We start from the raw sequence: 22,729 nt of genomic DNA, 5'->3' as shown, positions 1-22,729 counted from the left end.
TATTCATTTTCATTTTTTTTTCTTTTGCTATTTTTGATCTCCTATAATTTATTTCCCTCTAATTACTAATACATTAACTAGCTACTATTAGTAATACATTACTAATACATAAATCTAATTAAAAATGCATTTTTCCATTCGATAGATTATTATGAAACTTCCTATTAGAACATTTCACTTGAAGTTTTGATATCCCTACATCCTCACAAATTCTTACATCCCCAAATTTCTACGTTCCCAAATTTCTATGTAGCCAATTCACTAAATAACTGAAATTCGAGTCAAGTTGAAATTCGACAAATTGCTACATCCATAAATTGCTAAATTTTCACATCTCTAGGTTCTTAAATTTCCAAATCCTGAAATTCCTACGTCCCCAAATTTCTACATCCCCAAATTTCCAAATCCCCATCTTCTCAAATCCCCAAATTCCCAAATCCCCAAATTCCCAAATTCCCATACTCCCAAATCCCCACATTTCTAAATCCCCATATTCCCAAATCCCCACATTTCTAACTTCCCATATTCCTAAATCCCCAAATTTCCAAATCCCCATATTCACAAATACCCAAATTCCCAAATCCCCATATTACCAAATCCCCAGATTCCCAAATTCCCATATTCCCAAATCCCCATATTCCTAAATTCCCATATTCCCAAATCCCCATATTCCTAAATCCCCAAATTTCCAAATCCCCATATTCTCAAATCCCGACATTTCCAAATCCCCATATTTCCAAATTCCCATATTTCCAAATTCTCATATTTCCAAATTCCCATATTTCCAAATCCCCACATTTTTGAACTCTTACATCCCCAAATTCCTGTTTCCCCAAATCCCTACATTCTCCAATCCTTACATCCCCAAATTTCTACTTCCACAAACTCCTACTTCTCCAAATCCCCACATCCCGAAATTTCTACATATCCAAATCCCTACTTTCCCAAATTCCTTCTTCTCCAAATCCTTACATTGCCGAATTCTTCCATTCCCAAATTCCTGCTTCTCCAAATCCCTATATCCCAAAATTTCCACGTCCTCAAATTCCTACATCCCCAAATTCTTGCTTCTCCAAATTCCTACATTTCTAAATCCCTGCATTTCCAAATTTCTAACCCCTCCAATAACTAAATTCTCAAATTCCCAGGTTCCCAAATTTCTAAATTCTAAAATTCCTATATCCCTAAAATTCCTATTATCCCTATTATATATCCCCTCCTATTATTTTCCTCCATACTCTCACTAGTCCTCCCCTTACGGTTTTACTTAGTTTACGACTTACTTTTGGTAGTATCTTACATTTGCAATGACGGAACTTTTAGTACATACAGTATATGACATCATGCACCAACTGGAATCGAACGTAAGAAGTTTGTTCGCGTGTGTAACCACGATTGCGTCACTATGCGGCAACCAGACTACGAATTTACGCATGAATCACGCACAGGTATAAGTTAATCGTACGCGGCCGAAGTATACCTATACACCTGGTGCGTTTATGTCCTCCGTTCGAGAGGAGGTTCCCACACTTTCGCTGCACTCCACCAGCTCTCTTTCGACGGCTATCACATGTACGTTACACATGTACGCTACATATAACGCGGATATTTCGAAACAATGTGTCATTCTACGAATTTGATTTCTGACGGAGAAGTCCACAATTCTTTAAGTATCAAAATACTATAAAACCACTCACTTAGGTTTATTACATATGTAATATTAATTTATCAATAGACCGTTTGTTTTGAAAGTGGTGTTCATTAAAGAAAGAAATTGAGATGTTACATCGGTTGTGTTTAATTTAGTTTAGACTTTGTATTTATAATTAGTTAATATTTAATATCTTAAAAAATTTCAATACCTTGTTCAATTTAAAATTGAGCTATTAATTATGTTGTTTAGCTATTAATTGTGACAACGGTATAAATTCATTTATCTTGTAATATACATATATAAATATATATTATTTTTGTTAAATTCGTCTAAAAGAAATTTATATAATCAAATTACATATTGATAAACTAGTACAATGCCAGACTTGACATAATTAATCTATGTATATTTTTAAATTGACTAATATACTAACCTTTGATTTTCTTGAAACAAAAGGAGATGGATCACTTCTAAAATAAATGGTTTAAATGCACAAACCAAACCGTGCCAAATACGATTTTTTGTCAGATAATCAAACTTTTTTAGAACGTGCTAAGCTCCTTAGAAAAATGGTCAAATTTGTCGAAAGATGACTGGCGGGTTTTTGGAGGGTGAAGAGTCCACCAGTGAACGAAAGCCAGTCGATAGAACTCTTGGCTCTTGTTATTGACTCTTATCACTGAACTTATATTCTTGTCAACAGAATGTTAACCTACTCTAACCTAACTCAATTGTTTGTGATCGTATGTCAATTCTAAATGTCCGAATTCTCAATTAAAAAATGTTAAGGTCCAAGAATTAAAAAATTGACAAATTTTCAAATATCCAAATTTTTATCTCTCAAGTAGGTACTTAACTTAACAAATTTTCAGTATTTAAACTCCCAAAATTTGCAAGCTTTTAAATTTAGATCATCAAATTATAAAATTTAAAAATTCCCAATTTCTGAAATTTTTAGGTTATTAATTTTCCATATTTCTAAATTTTTAGGTCTCTAATTTCGCAAATTTCTAAATCTCTAAAATTACAAGAATAACTTAACAGATCTATGAAGCCACGTTATCAAGATCCCAAAATCCATTATTCCCAAATTCTCAAATTCCCAAGTTTGCAAATTCCCAAATTTACAAACTGCCAAATTTCCAGATTCCAAAATTACCAAAATTACAGTTCTGCCATACTTGCAAATTTCCAAATTACTAAATTCCCAAATTCCCAAATTCTCAAATTTCCAAATTCCCAAATTCCCAAATTTACAAATTCCCGAATTCCCAAATTCCAAAATTCCCAAATTCCCAAATTCCAAAATTCCAAAATTCCCAAATTACCAAATTCTCAAATTCCCAAATCACTAAATTACTAATTCCCAAATCAGCAAATTCTTAAATTCCCAAATTCCCAAATTCCCAAATTTCCAAATTCCCAAATTCCCAAATTCGCAAATCCCCAAATTTCCAAAATCCCTTATTCACAAATTCACAAATTCCCAAATTCCCAAATTACCAAATTCTCAAATTCCCAAATCTCCAAAATCATGAAACTACATTAACAAATCCACGAAACCACGTTGTCAAATTCCCAGAAACCTCCACTCTCAAATTCCCAAATTTCTAAATCCTTAATTTTCTAAATTCCCTAGAAAAACAGTTACATAACCTAACCTTAAATACATATCTAACCTCCCTAAACTGTCAAAAATCTAACCTAACTATATACCATCATAAATAAATAAAACATAAAACCTTCCGCGATGATTTACATCCACACAAACCTTCCGAAAGCCATTCCACAAAACGACGGTCAAAAATACCCACTGTTTTAACAGTGTTAAAACACTGTCGCCCAGTGGCTCGAAATAACTAGTGTCAATAACCATCCGCGAAAACGTTGTATCGATGCATCAAACATATTCCATTACAATAATTTATCGAGCACGATTGACGGGGAACGAATTCCAATTAACAATCACGACACGAGCCCTCGCTGTTTGAAATCGAAATAGTCACAGGTTGCGCAACGTATAATTTGATTTTGTTCAACGACACCGTCTCCTTTGACGAATGTATACCAGTTATTCAAATAAGCATCGATAATGACGAATATGATCGAGTATCTATATCCGTTACGTATTACTGCTTCCCCATATATTATGGACGCGTGACTGTTAGAAAAAAGGACGAAGGAGGAGAAGCAAGGTGGCTCGAACCGTACAGCACAACAGTTGTTCGAGTAAAATATCCACGAGATTAATTTCCGTCTTCGAAATGCCGTCGAGAAACGAGGATTCTAAATGTCCGATGAAACGAGTTTGAAAACCTGTGTTGCCAGACAGTTAATTAGATCGCAGAACGGGATATCCCGGCTGCGCGTTCCGTCGACTTAATAGAATTGATTCTATGGTTTATGCGTTATTAAGGAGCCGCTCTTCCCTTGCTACAGAGACAGTACATTAAAATGAGCCAACAATTTATTGTCGAGTGTGAGACTTGTTAACTACGGTTTTCGACCGAGTATCTCTTCGTTTCCGATTGCTAATTATCTTTGCTATTAATTATTTTTCTGTAAGAGAAATGGAATTGCGAACTTTAGGAAGAGAATATAGTTAAATGAGCTATTTAACTTTAATCAAATCAATTTCGCAGAATGTTGTTATGTTGTGTCAATGTATCATGTGTATATGCGTGTACACATATGTGTACATAATGTGCATGTGTATATATATTTTGGGAATTTCCAAATTCCCAAATTTCTAAATTCCTAAATTTCCAAATTACCAAATTCTGAAATTCCCAAATTTAGAAACTGCCAAATTTCCAAATTCCGAAATTACCAAATTTACAAATTGCCATACTTACAAATTTCCAAATTACTACATTCCCAAATTCCCAAATTCCCAAATTCCCAAATTCCCAAATTCTCAAATTCTCAAATTTTTAAATTCTCAAATTCTCAAATTTACAAATTCCCAAATTTACAAATTCCCAAATTCCCAAATTCCCAATTCCCAAATTCCCAAATTCCCAAATTCCCAAATTCCCAAATTCTCAAATTCCCAAATTCCCAAATTCCCAAATTCTCAAATTCTCAAATTTTTAAATTCTCAAATTCTCAAATTTACAAATTCCCAAATTTACAAATTCCCAAATTCCCAAATTCCCAATTCCCAAATTCCCAAATTCCCAAATTCCCAAATTCCCAAATTCCCAAATTCTCAAATTCCCAAATTCCCAAATTTTCAAATTCTCAAATTTACAAATTCCCAAATTCACAAATTGCTAAATTTACAAATTCCCAAATTCTCAAATTACCAAATTCTCAAATTCCCAAATTTATAAATTGCCAAATTCTCAAATTCCCAAATTCCCAAATTCCCAAATTCCCAAGTTCCCAAGTTCCCAAATTCCCAAGTACTCAAATTCCCAAGTTCCCAAGTTCCCAAATTCTCAAATTCCCAAATTCCCAAATTACATAACGTGCATGTGTATTTATATTTTATTTTAATTATAACTTTATTTCTACTCGTACTTTTAGGATTCATGTTTCTGAATGACCAGAAGTCATTTTTGAGAGAAATCTAACAAAGGATTAAAAAATATTTATCTTTAATTGATCTGGTTGTCTACCATAACTGCTGTAACATAACCTATAAAATAATTTTAATAATAGTTACAATGTCAACCTCTATGAGTAACCTTTTCAAGGATCCTTTTAAGATTAGAAAAGTAAATAATTTTCTAATTTAATTATATTTTGCTGATATTAAATCCGTAACAATTATATAAATCCTAAAATAACATGTAACTGATGAATTTCAAAACAAACCAGACGTTCACATATGTGCACCGAAAGAGGTTAAATTCGTGATTATTTTTGGACCAATCTAACAATTGGAAATTTTTCATCAAATTTCTAATAAATTTTGATCAGATGTTCATTTTATTTTTGTACAAAATTGCTGTCCATAGTGTCATACATGTTAAGAGATTAAAATTGTGAAAATTCTTGGACAAATCTAACTAAAGATTCTTCAAATCGACTACAAACTTTGATCAACCATTTTATTTTTGCACAAAATGGCTGACCACAGTATCATACATATAAAGAGAATAAAATTGTGAAAATTCTTGGACAAATCTAACTAAAGATTCTTCAAATCGACTACAAACTTTGATCAACCATTTTATTTTTGTTCAAAATAGCTGTCCACAGTATCATACACATTAAAAGACTAAAATTGTGAAAACTCTTGCACCAGCCTAATTAAGATTCTTCAAGTCATCCAGAAACTTTGATCAACCATTTTATTTTTGTTCAAAATTGTAGTCCACAGCGTCTTACATACGAAAATAATAAAATTGTCAAAATCCTTGAACCAGCCTAAACCAGCCACCTTATTTTGCAAATCACTAACAAACCTTGATCAACCATTATATTTTTGTTCAAAATTGCAGTCCACAGTGTCTTACATATGAAAATAATAAAATTGACAAAATCCTTAAACCAGTCCAAACCACCCACCCTATTTTGCAAATAACTAACAAACCTTGATCAACCATTTTATTTTTGTTCAAAATTACAGTCCACAGTATTGAACATGTTATGACAAACTGTGCAAGTACACAAGTCATCGTGCAATTCTCGTCGAGCAAAGAAAAGCCGAGACAGTGTTTTATAGAAGCAGAGGAACCATAAATTATAATCAACGTCCGCATCAACGCTCTAACAATCGTTCGGTTGAGTCATTAAAGCTTCGTCAGAGGAAGAGCAGGGTTGACTCTCAATGCACGAACGTTGTGTGTGTTATTAAAGACACAGTTAACACTGGATGTCCTGTATACTGGCTACCTGATTGCTGCATCTCACCACCGGAAACCGAACGATGTCAAACAACCCCGTGCCGCTGTTAAAACGTACTTAACGTCCTTTCGTTAACGTGAAAAGATTTTATCGAGATGATTTCGAAGTTGTTCTCGAGTTAATTATAATAGTTTCATTTCTGAGATAACGATATTAACGAGCAACGATCCTCTAAAATACTGGGGATAGTTTTACGCATGTTTGTTTGTAAATTATAATTAGGGGTGGAAAGCAGGCGGATGTACTCTAAATTATGATGTTTATGGGTACAGTAGATTATGGCGTACTGCGAGACATAAAATATGTATTAAAATGATGCCTGTGTACTAAACGTCAACGGCTTTGAAAAATTAACTTCTTTAAATTTGTCTTTTTCTTGGTTCTTCTTTACAGAGCACGTCCGGGGAATATTGAAGGTTCGTTATGGAAGCGTGGCTTTATAGCGGAGTGGATTTACTGTTTCTTATTTTTGTTGGTAATATGGATTTAATGGGCTTATCGTTGTTATAGTATTATTAGTGAGAGATAATAGGGATTTGTGTGTTTGAAGATGATTATATTTGTATTGGGAATATGGGGATACAGTAATGTGGAGATTTGGGAATATGAGGATATGGGAATATGGGAATTTGGGGATATGGGGATATGGGGATATGGGGATATGGGGATATGGGGATATGGGGATATGGGGATATGGGGATATGGGGATATGGGGATATGGGGATATGGGGATTTAGGGATTTGAGGATATGGGGATATGGGGATTTGGGAAAAAGGGAATTCAGAAATGTGGAGATTTGGCAACATGGAGACTTGGAAATTTAGGGATTTGAGAAGTTGGCGATTTGGAAATTTGGGGATTTTGAAAGATGGGGATTTGGGAATATGGGGATTTGGCAATATGGGGATTTAGCAACATGGAGACTTGGAAATTTGGGGATTTTAGAAGATGGGGATTAGGGAAGACGGGGATTTGGGAAGATGAGGATTTGGAAATTTGGAGATTTGAAAATATGGAGATTTGGGAATGTGGAGATTTGGGACTATAGGGATTTGGAAACGTGGGGATTTGAGAATGTGGGGATTTGAGAATGTGGAGATTTGGGAATGTAGGGATTTGGAAATTTGGGAATTTGGTAATGTGGAGATTTGAGAATGTGGAGATTTGGGAATATAGGGATTTGGAAACGTGGGGATTTGAGAATGTGGGGATTTGAGAATGTGTGGATTTGAGAATGTGGGGATTTGAGAATGTGGAGATTTGAGAATGTGGAGATTTGAGAATGTAGGGATTTGGAAATGTGGAGATTTGAGAATGTGAAGATTTGAGAATATGGGGTTTAAGAATACGGAGATTTGAGAATGTAGAGATTTGCGAATTTGGAAATTTCAGTACGTGGGGACGTGGAAATATAGGAATTTGCAAATATGAGGATTTGAGAATACAGGTATATGCCAACAGCGGGGTTCTGAGGTTTAGGTATTTTGGAAATATAAAACAAATAACCTAATACAATTTGTCTGACCTCAAATAACCTCAAAGTCTAACCTAAACACATCCAGATCCAAAAATTCCCAAATAATATCACTCTTCTCCACAAACTGTATATTATCCTAAATCTTTCCAACTTCCGTGTTTATAACTTACATTCTATTAACTCTCCTCCAGTTCCAATCAACTTCATGGCATACTATTGACATTAACATAATATCACGTATCACAGATAAGCTTTAACGTTATTTACGCAAATGCAAATACTTCCTCATCTTTGATCTATTAACTGGTTGCATAAATGAAGTCAATTAGACGCTCAAATTTACATATCTGAATCCATAACTAAAATTAAAAAAAGTATTAATAAGAAGTTTATATCGCATCGTACTGAAAACAGTATCGTGTATTATGCTTATTAAAGGAGATAGTAATTTTAATTTATCTGTCTTCGACGCTTACGTAACGGATTAGTTTGGTGCATATGAAATACCTGGTTTCTGAATGAGACATAGAACTTTAGTGACAAGTTCATTGGCGTAGTTATGTAGATTTGTCATTGCAGGTCGGTCTTAAATCACCATTTGCTATATTACTGCACGTTGCATAACCACCTGTTATATTGTCGTGCGTTAGTATCGCTTTGCGTTGAATACATCGTTGCGTGTTAAATGATCATATGTTGTATTTCTGGATCTTCATTGACCACGTATTGTATTACTGAGGACTTGGGTATGTGGAGATTTGGGAATATGAGGATTTGGGAAAATTGGAATTTGGGAATATGGGGATTTGGAAATGTGGGGATTTGAGAATATGGGGATTTGGGACGATGCGGATTCGGCAATTTGGAGATTTAGGAATATGGGGATTTGGGAATATGGGAATTTAGGAATACGGGGATTTGGGAATATGGGAATTTGGGAATCTGGGGATCTGGAAATATGGGGATTTGGGAATTTGGGGATTTGGGAATTTGGGGATTTGAGAAGATGGGGATTTAAGTATATGGGAAGTTAGAAATGTGGGGATTTGGGAATATGGGGATTTAGAAATGTGGGGATTTGGGAATATGGAAATTTGGGAATATGGGGATTTGGGAATATGGGGATTTGGGAATATGGGGATTTGGGAATATAGGGATTTGGGAATATGGGGATTTGGGAATATGGGGATTTGGGAATATGGGGATTTGGGAATATGGGGATTTGGAAGTATGGGGATTTGGGAATATGGGGATTTGGGAATATGGGGATTTGGGAATATGGGGATTTGGGAATATGGGGATTTGGGAATATGGAGATTTGGGAATATGGGGATTTGGGAATATGGGGATTTGGGAATATGGGGATTTGGGAATATGGGGATTTGGGAATATGGGGATTTGGGAATATGGGGATTTGGGAATATGGGGATTTGGGAATATGGGGATTTGGGAATTTGGGGATTTGAGAAGATGGGGATTTGGAAATTTGGGGATTTAGGAATATGGGAAGTTAGAAATGTGGGGATTTGGGAATATGGGGATTTAGATATGTGGAGATTTGGGAATATGGGGATTTAAAAATGTGGGCATTTGGAATATGGAGATTTAGAAATGTTGTGATTTGAGAATATGGGGATTTGGGAATATGATAACCACGATATTCGATAATCACGTGTTGTATTGCTAGATAGCTACTTGTATTGTTACACATTTGTTCATCACGAGTTATATTGATAGAAGTTCGATAACCACGCCTTGCACTGATACGTGTTTCTTGACCACGTATTGTATTCCCAGGCATCCGATAAATACACGTCATATTATTACGTGTATGTTAATCACACGTTGTATTGCTAGACATTCGATAATCACGTGTTGTATTCTTATGAATTTATTCATCACATGTTATATTGCTACGCATTCGTTAATATCAAGTATTAATTATGTTTGCTAATATACTTTAGATATTTAATATATTTAATAGACTTAATGTACTCAATATATTAACAAATATATTTGCGTATCTAAAACTGCATCTAATATAAGGAAGTAATAAAAAATTTATTAATCTAATTTCTGGGATATTTAGTATTAACTGAACATAGAGTTGAACCTAGTAAGTATTTTATTACTCATAAAAGTGAAATATTGAAACATTCTATTGTAAATTGAACACCCTTTAACATTATTAATTAATTTAATATTAATTGTTAGTAGAAATATAAAAAAGGAATATGTTTATTTACCTTCCACTAATGAAGTTAAGAGCGTAACATTGGCTGCCTTCCTCCTTCCGGCTGGCAGATTTAACCCAATTTTCTCCAATTTTTCCCTAAGCAGACGTCCGCCGTTTTTGGATTTTGCTCTGAAAAAAAAAATGATAACAATATATTCACACCACATAATAAATTGTAATATTATTTGCTGCCATGAATTTCAAAATAGTGCAAATTCACTGAGCAACATCTTGAAAGGAATAAAATTTGTTAATTAGTAATTTGTTAACTCTTTATCATTTTTAATTTTTCTTTATCTTGTAATCTTTATAATACTACGAATATTTTTCATGTACATAACTTTAAGTATAAATTATATTTAATATATTTGGTAATATTCTACATGTACATATGTACATATTATTACATTTTATGCAAACACTTTTGCATTTTTTATAAAAAGTATTGTCAAAATTGTATACCTCTATTGCTTTGTATATCACGAAAAGTTTTATTTTTCATATTCTCAGTTAATTTAAAAATAAATATTCTTAAGTCTAAACAATTCATTGAACTGAAAAATTAAATATTTTCAAATCCAACTAGATCTTCAAGATTTTCATGTGTAATAAATAAACAAAACACACGTAAAGAGTTCACAACGAAATATCATAAGAGAACATCCTCTTACATCCTCCCCTTAACATGCGATCATAATACACGACACTGCTCCCATCAGGTTGCATAATGGAATAATTTCACTGCATTCGAGCATCCCTTGGTGTCACTTCATCCAACCAGAATGTTATGTTTCGGCTCGTCTCTTTGTTCGGCTCGTTTAAATATGTCAAAGTGCTTCAAACACGCGCGTTAAACCGAGACCAGTCGAAGAGCGCAGATATTTCGAAACGGAATTGCTCCATTAATCATTTTTGCCGTGATGTTTGAAAGAAGGAAAAAGAACAAGTTGACGAGGCAAGAGGGAAGGGAGGTGAGACAGAAAGAGAGATGAGAAAATTAGCATAATCCATAGCTACGCGTGTCATCCATCGACTATTGAGTAACTCGTACGATGAATAAATCGATCGCCGAGCAAGATACCTTCGAAGGCGTTGTACTCGTTATTATGTGTTGCAAAAATATCGCTATTACAGATATTACGTGCAGCAGGGATCAAAGGAACTTCTTTCTACAACCGGATAAATTATTTTTCCACGGCAACCTGATCATTTTACGCAGTTAATGTGTAGCGAGGTGCGATGTAAACTTCCTGTGGATTAAAACTGGTGTAAGATAACGCTTGCTTTTGATTTTAGAAGAGCAGATATGTAACTTTTATTTTTTAGAGAACTTTCAAATACTCAGTCGTAAATTTTCAAATGTTTATATTCTCAAATTTTCAAATTTCTAAATTTCTGAATTCTCAAATTCTCAAGTTTTCAAATTGCCAAATTTTCAAATTCTCAAAATTTCAAATTTCTAAATTCTCAAATTCTCAAACTCTCAAAGTATCAAAGTATCAAACTCTCAAGCTCTCAAACTTTCAAGCCCTCAAACTCTCAAATTCTCAAATTCTCAAATTCTCAAATTCTCAAATTCTCAAATTCTCAAATTCTCAAATTCTTAAATTTCAAATTCTCAAATTCTCAAATCCTCAAACTGTCAAATTGTCAAACTCTCAAGCTTTCAAATTCTCAAGCTTTCAAACTCTCAAGCTCTCAAACTCTCAAACTCTCAAACTCTCAAACTCTCAAACTCTCAAACTCTCAAACTCTCAAACTCTCAAACTCTCAAACTCTCAAACTCTCAAACTCTCAAACTCTCAAACTCTCAAACTCTCAAACTCTCAAACTCTCAAACTCTCAAACTCTCAAACTCTCAAACTCTCAAACTCTCAAACTCTCAAATTCTCAAACTCCCAAGCTCTCAAACTCTCAATCTCTGAAACTCTCAAGTTCTCAAGCCCTCAAACTCTCAAATTCTCAAATTCTCAAACTCTCAAGCTCTGAAACTCTCAATCTCTGAAACTCTCAAGTTCTCAAATTCTCAAATTGATAAATTTCTGAATTCCCAAATTGTGTAATTCTCAAATTCTCCAATTCTCAAATTTTCAAATTCTCAAATTCTCAAATTCTCAAATTCTCAAATTCTCAAACTCTCAAACTCACAAACTCTCAAATTCTCACATTTTGAAATCTTTAAACTTCTAAATTCTCAAATTTATAAATTCCCATATTCTATAATTCATAAATTTCTTTTAATGTATAGTTTGTCAGATTCATAAATTTCTCAATTTTGAAGTATTTAAAACTGTAAATTTTGCTCAAATCCTATCCTTAAAAATTCATAAATTTAACAGTAGGCAACTTCTACATTTGGAAATTAAAATATTTCAAAATATTTAAATTCTACTTCTTAAAACTAGTGAATTAGAAAGTATCCAAATTCTATGTATAAAAATGAATGAATCTGAAAATGCCCAAGTCCTATATTTGAAAATGTATGACAACTTATCCAAATCCTCTATTTAAAGATTCTTCACTCTGAAAATATTCGAATGCTAATTTAAAAAATTTCTAATCTCAAAAATACCTAAATTTTATACACATATGAATATTCATGAGTACAAAAATACCCACATTCTACATTAGAAAGTATAAGAACATGATCTGAAAAATGAGTTTCCATATTATAATATCTCCCAAAAAATGTATCTTATTTGCAGACCATTATCGAGCATTCCCTAGCTTCCTAACACACCCTATTCATCCATCATCCGCGAGCCGACATAACGGTAATGCGTATATCGTCTACCTTTGTTAAGTTCAGACAGGCAGCCGGTTGGTCCGGTAATCTTTCGGTTCGCTCGGCAATTAATACACTTTACCGCTACAAACTTTTTAATATATCTACCTTCGGATCTACGCTCTCGATACGTTTCGTGTTGCTTCCACGTAAACGCGACGCGACGCGTCGATGCTGGACACCCGTTTTATTTATACCGCTTGTAATTCCCATCGATGTCGAGATACACCCGGCTGGAACTTGATTTAGAAGTGTAGCCTGCTTCGGGAATTCCTGCGGTAATTTGTGAACGTTTATAGTTCGGGGATCAGATAATGTTTTACTGGCCACGATAAACCTGTTGTGCTGGTTCCAGAACGATCAACCGATTCAAATCTTGCCTCTTGATGTTTCATTGTAATGTGATTTCAGCTGGATGCTTGGATTCAATTTCTGGACGCGTGATTTATCGTGACATTTTTATTGGAGTACCGTGACCTTAATATTCGAACACTGTCATATTTAATTATTGCTCGATACTAACTATGTGCAATTATTATTTTTTATGTATAAATTATTTATTATGGTACGTTTGTAATTACGTCGAAAAGTTCATTAAAGTGGATATTTAATTTTATACATGTAATTATGGAATTTTGTATTGAGTTTTATTTGCACTAGAAACTTGATGAGTTTACATAAAATATATAGTGTTTAGAGATTTATATAAAATACATGTTATCTACAAATTTGTATAACATATGTGACATATGTGTAACATGTATAACATGTGTCTGTAAGTTTATATGAAATATGTTTTCCAAAGATTTATATTAAGAAGGTTTACATAAAATATATGGTGTTTAGAGATTTGTATAAAATACATGTTGTTTACAAATTTGTATAACATATATAACATATGTGTAACATATATAACATATGTCTGTAGGTTTATATGAAATATATGTCTTCCAAAGATTTATATTAAGAAGGTTTACATAAAATTTATTCTTTACACATTTATATAAAACATACACTGTTCAAACTTAATAGACAAATTTATACTTAAATAAAATTAAAGAATTTAAATGAAATATTGCACCAAAAGTACATCATAAAAGTCTCATAATTAAGCTAATAAACTTCTCTCGAGCGAGATTATTTTCGACTGAATACATTCGAACATTGAAACAAACATGATCAGGTTCAAAACAAACCATTGTCACACACAGAGAAATACTTACGAGTTATTAATTGGCGTTCATATTTTAAATATGCACCTTTTTAATGTCACGGTCCCTGTGCATCGCCAGGTAAATAACATTCGACGATAAAAACACGGACCGACCCTCATGGTGCCACAGTTAATGTGTAATTATCCCGTATAAATTGCATAATTATCAGGACGTTTACCGCAGCACGTAAGTTGCCGAGAACTTTACGCAACCGTGTGTGTCCTTCCACGTGCACTTGTCGACGGCTCGATTCAGCTCAAAGCATCGCAGAGGAATTCGCGTTCAATGACATTATCCCCACACTTACAGGGTTATTCAAAAATGGGTAAACGTTACTTTGGGACACAAAATTATTAACTTATTTGAAGCTTCTTTATCATTTAATAGCTTCTGATGGTTAGAATAAGAAAATTCAAGTTTTAATATTAGCTATAGAGTTGTTAAATAGTTAGGTGTAATACGATAGATGAAGAATGGTGGTCTATCAATTGTTGATTTTTAGGGATTTATGGGGATTTGAAGATTTTAGGATGGGTTAAGAATTTAGGGATTTTGAGATATTGAGATTTTGGAAATTAGGAATTTTGGAATCTTGAGATTTGGCATTTGGAGATATGGGAATTTCAGGATTTGGGGGTCTAGGAATTAGTGGGTATGGGAATCTGTAGATCTACTGATTTGCAGATATAAGAACTTGGGAACTGTGATATTTGGGATTTGAAAATGTGAGGATATAAGGATTTTAAGGTTCAAAAATTGGGAGATATGAGGATTTGTGGATCTAAGAATTGTGAGACGTAAGAATTTGGGAATATTGAAATTCAGCACCTACAAATACTTGAATCTATGGATTCAGAAACCCAAAAATTGGGAGATATGAAAATTAGTGGCTTTAGTGATTTAAAGAAAGTATGAACTTGTGAAGCTTGAGATTTGACATTTGGAGATAGTAGAAGCTCAGAATTAACAGACCTAGAAATTGGAATAATGATAACTTTCATTTAATATTGTAGATATGAATAGTCAGTTCTGACTGCCTCTAACAAATAAACTGTATGGCAAGTTAAGTAATCAACATTGACTAAATATTGTTCATTCGACATTAGTAAAACAGTTTGTATATACTCTGTTTAGACCCGCTATTAAATTTTAGAATTTAGTTCCATAGCGAAGGGTCAGATCTTCGGTTAATTTCTTTACCTTATAACATCCAAGGAATCGTTACATTGTATCGAGTATTTTAGTTTATTGCCTTACATCTGATTGCCAGAACCTTAAGGCTTAAGCTTAACAGTAGAGTCCGTTATTTTCAGTTTCTATTCATGTCGAGGTACTGCTTGGTTTTATTACTTGCTATGGTCATTTTTTAAAAAAACCCATGTTCTTCATACGTCACAAGCTTTCATTTCCACCCTATTTGTACAGCCAATAAAAATTAAGTATTTTTCCCTCACCCTCACCATGTAAAAACTGTAAGCATGTAACGTACTTTCATGTTCATAAGAAAAATGTCATTCGCCTCTCAACATTCGTAATAGTAACAACTTGTATTAGTTTGTATAGTCTCCAAGTTTTGGAGTGGTCCTTCGAGTAAGGAAATAGTTATAGACTTTACAATAAACACAAGTTTAGTCGGCACACCACGTGCAATATTCACCAAAGCTCGAAAGAATTTATTTCAAACACGAGCGTTAACACACTCATTTCCAAAAAAGACATTCACACTAGGTTTACGGACGTTTGATGGTCACTTAAATTATTTAAATTTGAACTAAAGTAGAAAAATAAATAAATTGCAGATGATATGTGAACTGCCTAAAACATTGATTCTTTTGCTTGATGAAAGTTGACATTTTTACAAAAATTTCTTAACAAGTTCTGTCATCTAAAATACACCTATCATCCGTTTCGTAAATCTAGTGCTAAATAACGCATTCTATATAATGATCAAGTATCTATTCAAGCTTCGATCACCCATAAAGTACAAGCATGGCAGGAAAACACGTAATATTCAGCATCTCCTAGTTTTCCGATCGTTCCTCCAAACATCCGTCTAAGAAATAATTCTCTTTAGTTCGCCTTCGATCACGCTCCTTCGATTTACCATCGCTGTAGATATCAACGATTAACGATGCCAGTATTCGAGAGGATATCTCGAGTAATCAGGGGCGCAGGGTGTCCTAGAGTTTATGTTCGTAGGGTGTAGATTCGCGAAGGGCGCGAAGAAGTTGGAAATGTGTTGGGGAAACGCGAACAGCAGATCGGTGAAGAAGACAAGAATACTTGTCGGGACAAGAGCGTGTAATGAGTGGAGAATTGCTCTCGTCACGTTCAAATGAATCGCTGGCACCGTCCTCGATAATACAGGGTTATTCAAAAAGAAATTGACACTTTCAAGTGATTGTAACTTGAAACGATTATAACTTCTTGTGGTTATAACTTGAAATGATTGAAATTTGATGTGATTGTTATTTGAAATGATTGAAGTTCATTATGATTGACTTGTTATGGGTGTTACTTGAAGTGATTATAACTTCTTATGATTGTAACTTGAAGTGATTATAACTTCTTATGATTGTAACTTGAAGTGATTATAACTTCTTATGATTGTAACTTGAAGTGATTGTAACTTCTTATGATTGTAACTTGAAGTGATTATAACTTCTTATGATTGTAACTTAAAGTGATAGAAACATCTCATGATTGCAACTTGAAGTGATTATAACTTCTTATGATTGTAACTTGAAATGATTATAACTTCTTATGATTGTAACTTGAAATGATTATAACTTCTTATGATTGTAACTTGAAATGATTATAACTTCTTATGATTGTAACTTGAAGTGATTATAACTTCTTATGATTGTAACTTAAAGTGATTGAAACATCTCATGATTGCAACTTGAAGTAATTATAACTTCTTATGATTGTAACTTGAAATGATTATAACTTCTTATGATTGTAACCTGAAATGATTATAACAAGAATTATTATTACAAGAATCGACTAATTCTTAATTTGTGTCGTGAAACCATATCTCTAAGCCCGGTACACAAAGACCAAACAAATTTTTAGAAATTTATCAAAACTCGAATCATTCCAGCAAACGATAAAAGATAATACCTCGTTTATTTCATGACTAATTTACCTCTATTCCCCTCCATGGTACGTTTCTTTTTGTAACATCGCAAAAACGTTTGGCACTAACGACGCGTCGAAAGAAGGAAGATCGCAGACAAAGGAGAAAGATCTATAATATGGTCGACAGTTGAGCATCAATCTTTTTTCGAAAGATCATGATGGTCAAATTGCTAACAGTCCCGGCAGATACAATCGTAACTTAAGGATCTTTTGCAATGCAGCGTAACTGTCGATCGTAAACCTCTGTTTGGTCATAAAGACACAACGCAACCGGAAAGAAGAGAATGTAGAAGAAATAGACAAACGAGAAGGAAAATAAAAGAATATTTACGATGTCATCAAATAACCATCAGCAAATAATGCTGCAACACGACTGTTATCATTTACAACGTCCACGAATTCATGCGATTAACGAGCCTTTAAAAACGAGACATAAAAGTTAACGAACAACCAATGGTTTCAACAATCGTGCGCAAACAATGCGTGTACACTCGTGTAACGTCAGTTTTCTTTGGCAAACAGTGAGACTGAAAGAGGAGGAACGTCTCATTTATCTTACATTTTGGGAAATACCAGTGGATCTACAGGTCACGCGAATTCTAATATGTATTTAAAATTGAGTACCTACTGTATGTAGGTGGAACAAGAATGAGTTGTAGAGTTTTTAAAGTGCAATCGATTAAACGTGTCTGAAACTATCGAAAACGATACCGAAGATTATTGTTGATTTCATGGGGAGTGACGTCAATGAGGACCAAGTAGTGTCGTTAACGATGAGTTATGGAGCTTTTAACGTAGTACCAGACGGTACTATGTTTCAAAAATTATGGAAACGATACCAAGACATGGTTTTTTATCGATTCGACGACGATCGACGATGACGTTCCTGTCGTCAGATCGCCGTCAAAATCTATACAGCAAATTTAGGGTGCCTCATGAGATTACTCTTGAAATTTCAAGTGAAAAGACGCAAAATTGAGACCTGTAGCTTGTAGACAAAGAAACGAATAAATGAAGAGCGAATCGTTACAGACGTCTCACTATGTTTGGTAAATAGGGAAAATTGAAGGGAACGGTAGAAATTTGAGAATTTTGAAAATTTAAAGATTTCAGGATTTGGAAATTTACATATGTGAAAAATTTGGACGTTGTGAGATTTGGAAGTCGAATATTTGAAATTTAAGAATTTGGAAATTTCAGAATTTGGGTATGTGGGAATTTGGGGATTTGGAATTTAAGAATTTGGAAATTTCAGAATTTGGGTATGTGGGAATTTGCGGATTTGGAATTTTGGCAATTTGAGAATTTTGGCAATTCTGAGATTTGAAAGTTGAAAATTTGGAACTTGAGAATTTGGAAATTTCAAAATTTGGATATGGAAGATTGGGAATTTGGCAATTTGAGAATTTGGTAAGTTAGGAATTTGGGAATTTGGGAATTTGGGAATTTAGGAATTTGGGAATTTGGGAATTTGGGAATTTGGGAATTTGGGAATTAGGGAATTTGGAAATTTGGGAAATCGGAAATTTGGTAACTTGGAAATTTGTTAATTTAGAAATTTGTAAAATTTGGAAATTAGGAAATTAGGAAATTAGGAAATTAGGAAATTTGGGAACTTGGGAATTTGGGAATTTGAAAATTTTGAATATTTCAAACTTCATAAATATCTAAATTTGAACCTCGCAAATCTACAAACTTCAAACTTTGCAAAGTTAAAATTTCCCTTCATTCACACGAGTGTACCTTAAATATTCAGCAAATTGTGCAAGGTAAATGTTGTAACGGTTACAAACGATGCAAATCCGTATTGTTCGGATCTTTGGTAAACGAAAGGAAATTAATCATTTCAAATGAAAATTATCTGGCCGTAAAATTCTGTTTCGCAAAATTGCACGCGTTTATTGCTCAACAGACGTACCGGTTCTTTGTCAGCGAAATAACAACAACGGCGCAGTGTTACGGTGCCCTTATTGTCGAGAGTATTTCGCGTTAAACAACAGAAATTACAATGCTAAATTGCCGGGAGTAATTTTCAAAGCCGTTAAACGATTGTGAGAACGGTCAAATACGAAAATGAAACGTGAAATTATGAATAAAGCATGCGTTCGAATTAACTTTTATGATTGCAGCGCGAAAAACACGCATTCAAGTTTCCTGACAATTGAGAGCGTTCATTTTTTGTATACTTTTTTTTTGAATACTTCAATGATCATTGTACGATTCGTTCTGTAGTTTGGACAGTTTTTCAGACTGCTATGTAATCATTCGCCAGTTAAACGCTAAAAAAATTAACAGCTATCGAGGAGGATTGTTCGAATGCGAATATTTTGAGGTTAAGTCGTCTTTTATTTTCCTGCGGACTTTATACGTACAATTAAATTGTCGTTTTTGGTGTTTAAAGATATGTGTATTGATCTTTGGAAATTTTTTCTAAATTATATTTTCAAATTTGGTGCTTTGCAGATTATTTTTTTTTGTTCCATTATTCATGTATTAAAAATATTAATGATGGAATTTGGAGAATGAGGAATTTGGAATTTGTACAAATTGGGACCTGCACATTTGGGAAATTTCAAAATTTAGATATTTGCAGATTTGAGAATTCAAGAATTTTTGGATTTGGGCAGTTAGGGATTTGGGAATTTAGGAATTTGGTGCTTTAGGGATTTGGTAATGTAGAGATTTGGGGATTTAGGGATTTGGTAATGTAGGGATTTGGGGATTTAGGGATTTGGGAATTTAGGGATTTGGGGATTTAGGGATTTGGGGATTTAGGAATTTGGGGATTTAGGAATTTGGTGATTCAGGGATTTGGTAATGTAGGGATTTGGGGATTTAGTGATTTGGGAATTTAGGAATGTGGGGAGTTAGGGATTTGAGGATTTAGGGATTTAGGGATTTAGGGATTTGGAGATTTAGGAATTTGATAATTTAGGGATTTGGGGATTTAGGAATTTGGTAATGTAGGGATTTAGGAATTTGGTGATTTAGGGATTTGGGGATTTAGGGATTTGGGGATTTAGGGATTTGGGTATTTAGGAATTTGGGGATTTAGGAATTTGGTGATTCAGGGATTTGGTAATGTAGGGATTTGGGGATTTAGTGATTTGGGAATTTAGGAATGTGGGGAGTTAGGGATTTGAGGATTTAGGGATTTAGGGATTTAGGGATTTGGAGATTTAGGAATTTGATAATTTAGGGATTTGGGGATTTAGGAATTTGGTAATGTAGGGATTTAGGAATTTGGTGATTTAGGGATTTGGGGATTTAGGGATTTGGGAATTTAGGGATTTGGGAATTTAGGGATTTGGGGATTTAGGAATTTGGGGATTTAGGAATTTGGGGATTTAGGAATTTGGTGATATAGGGATTTAGGGATTTAGGAATTTGATGTAGGGATTTGGGGATTTAGGAATTTGGTAATATAGGGTTTCGGTGATGTAAGGATTTGGGGACTTAGGAATTCCAGCTTTGGAAAGGTGGAACATTATTTTAGCAGTTTGTGCGTGTATCAATTTCAGAAGGTAGGAATTTGGAAATTTAACAATTTGGAGGTATAGAAACTTGGATATTAAATTTGGAAATATAAGGATTTGTAGATGTAGGGATTTCAGAACTTCAGGACAAATTCCACAATAGGAAGTTTCATAAAAATCTATCTAGTTATGTGGGGATTTGAAGATCCTAGAATTTGTGTATTTGGAAGATTTGGAAATCCTAAGTTTTAAATATTCGGGCAATTAGGAATTGTCAATTTGTAATTTTGTAATTTAAAAGTTTCGGAACTTTCATTACAAAAATTGAATCATCATTTTCATTATAAAAATTGAACCATCATTTTCACTATAAAAATTGAACCATCATTTTCGTTACAAAACTCGAACCATCATTTTCATTACAAAGCTCGAACCGCCATTTTCATCCCAAAAACCGAATTCAGACAAATATTCCGATTAAAAATGAGTCTACTTCCAGAAACAGTAAAAATTTATATAAAGAAGTTTTCTTTTAAAATACATTCTAAAAATAATTTAAAAAATTACTTGAGTTTAGCGTGCCTGACTATTCTACCCCAACGCAGTTCTAAATCATGGAACGTCACAAGGTGTTCTCGCTAGAATCGAAATCCGCTTACGCCACAGCACGGTTAATAAAATATCAATCCCCTGTCAGCGCAGAGGAGTCGATAAACCGAGTTGCAGTTTTAATTTCGCCCGAGCAACCGGCAATCGAAAAGGGGTTGCACATCCAAGGCTCGCTGGAGAACGTTGAACGCTCCGTAAAAGCCGTCGATCGTAAACCTTAATTCACCGTGAAGGTAGAACGAAAGGGGGATGGCGAAGGGAGGCGGACGCGAGAGACAAAAGAAAGGCAGACGAGCACAGTAGAAATCTATGGTGGCAAGAGGATCAGCCGCGTGTAATTATCAGTCAGATCGCTATTCGAATGGATGAATTATAATCGTCGCGGTCTGCGGTGCATCGAATGCCCGCTGCTAGCCCGAGGGCTGCTCGTACACCGGCAATTGACACTCGGAGCTATGCAATTATTAATGTCTCATTTGCATCTGAGATAGATCGGTTCCTTTATTGTCAGTTCATGATCTCTTTTTCTGTCGCTTTGTGTTCTCACTTTACCTGTTTCGTGCTTTTATCTGTAATTAGCAACTCTTCGGAGATTTCTTATTGCTTCGAAATTGAGGGTGATCATTTGTGTATGAGAACTGACAGCTATAATAAGATAGAGATAGAAATGTCTATCTGATTAAATGACTATGTAAATTATAACTTGAACTTCATATTGAAACGTATTAACATTGTTAACCGGTCACTTAACATTGTTAATCTAACATTGTTAATGGTCACTAAGTTAACTCTTGTCATGTCCAAATGTTGCTGACACGAGTAGACTCATGTTTGCACTTATAGTAGCTAAATCAATTTTTCAAATTTAAACTAATATAGGATATAGTAAAAGCATTCATATTGCCTTTATCATAAAGAAATTACTTTGGCATTTGGATTCTCATAACAGTTCTAGTAATACAAAAATTTCAATCATGTCGAATTGTGACAGTGACTCAAAGAATTTTTCGAATTTAATTTCAGTAACTAAGCTATCTGTACATGATAATGTAGTCATTTATTTGAGGGTGAATAATTTTCTTCTTCACTATCTGAACTAAATGGTCTTGTTCTGTTCTTCCCCAGGGGTGAAATAATTTCTAAAGTTTAATATTAAATTTTAAGCTTCATATTAATTAAACGTACTGGTTATTCAGCTAACGCAATTGTCCAAAAACTGAGGTTAACTTGTAAATACTAATTAATTAAAATTACCTTCATCACTGCTTTTTGATATTAT

At 33.9% G+C, this 22,729-nt stretch overlaps 1 protein-coding gene across 12 annotated transcripts in view; it reads right to left on the bottom strand.

The window, feature by feature from the left end:
* TfAP-2 (transcription factor AP-2) overlaps positions 1 to 22,729 on the bottom strand; it is a 416,024-nt gene that overhangs the window by 23,045 nt on the left and 370,250 nt on the right. For all 12 annotated transcript variants that reach the window (XR_001095047.2, XM_076538529.1, XM_076538526.1 and 9 more), the window contains one exon: positions 10,236 to 10,354. Coding sequence is in view for 11 of the 12 variants with exons in the window: in XM_076538529.1 (XP_076394644.1) it covers positions 10,236 to 10,354 (119 nt within the window). In the remaining variant the exon portion in view is untranslated. The remainder of the gene's footprint in view (positions 1 to 10,235; positions 10,355 to 22,729) is intronic.

The sequence above is a fragment of the Megachile rotundata genome, chromosome 12 (genome assembly GCF_050947335.1).
Source record: "Megachile rotundata isolate GNS110a chromosome 12, iyMegRotu1, whole genome shotgun sequence".
Classification (NCBI taxonomy): domain Eukaryota; kingdom Metazoa; phylum Arthropoda; class Insecta; order Hymenoptera; family Megachilidae; genus Megachile; species Megachile rotundata.
The sequence above is the reverse complement of the archived record's forward strand: the minus strand, read 5'-3'. Positions and strand labels throughout refer to the sequence as shown.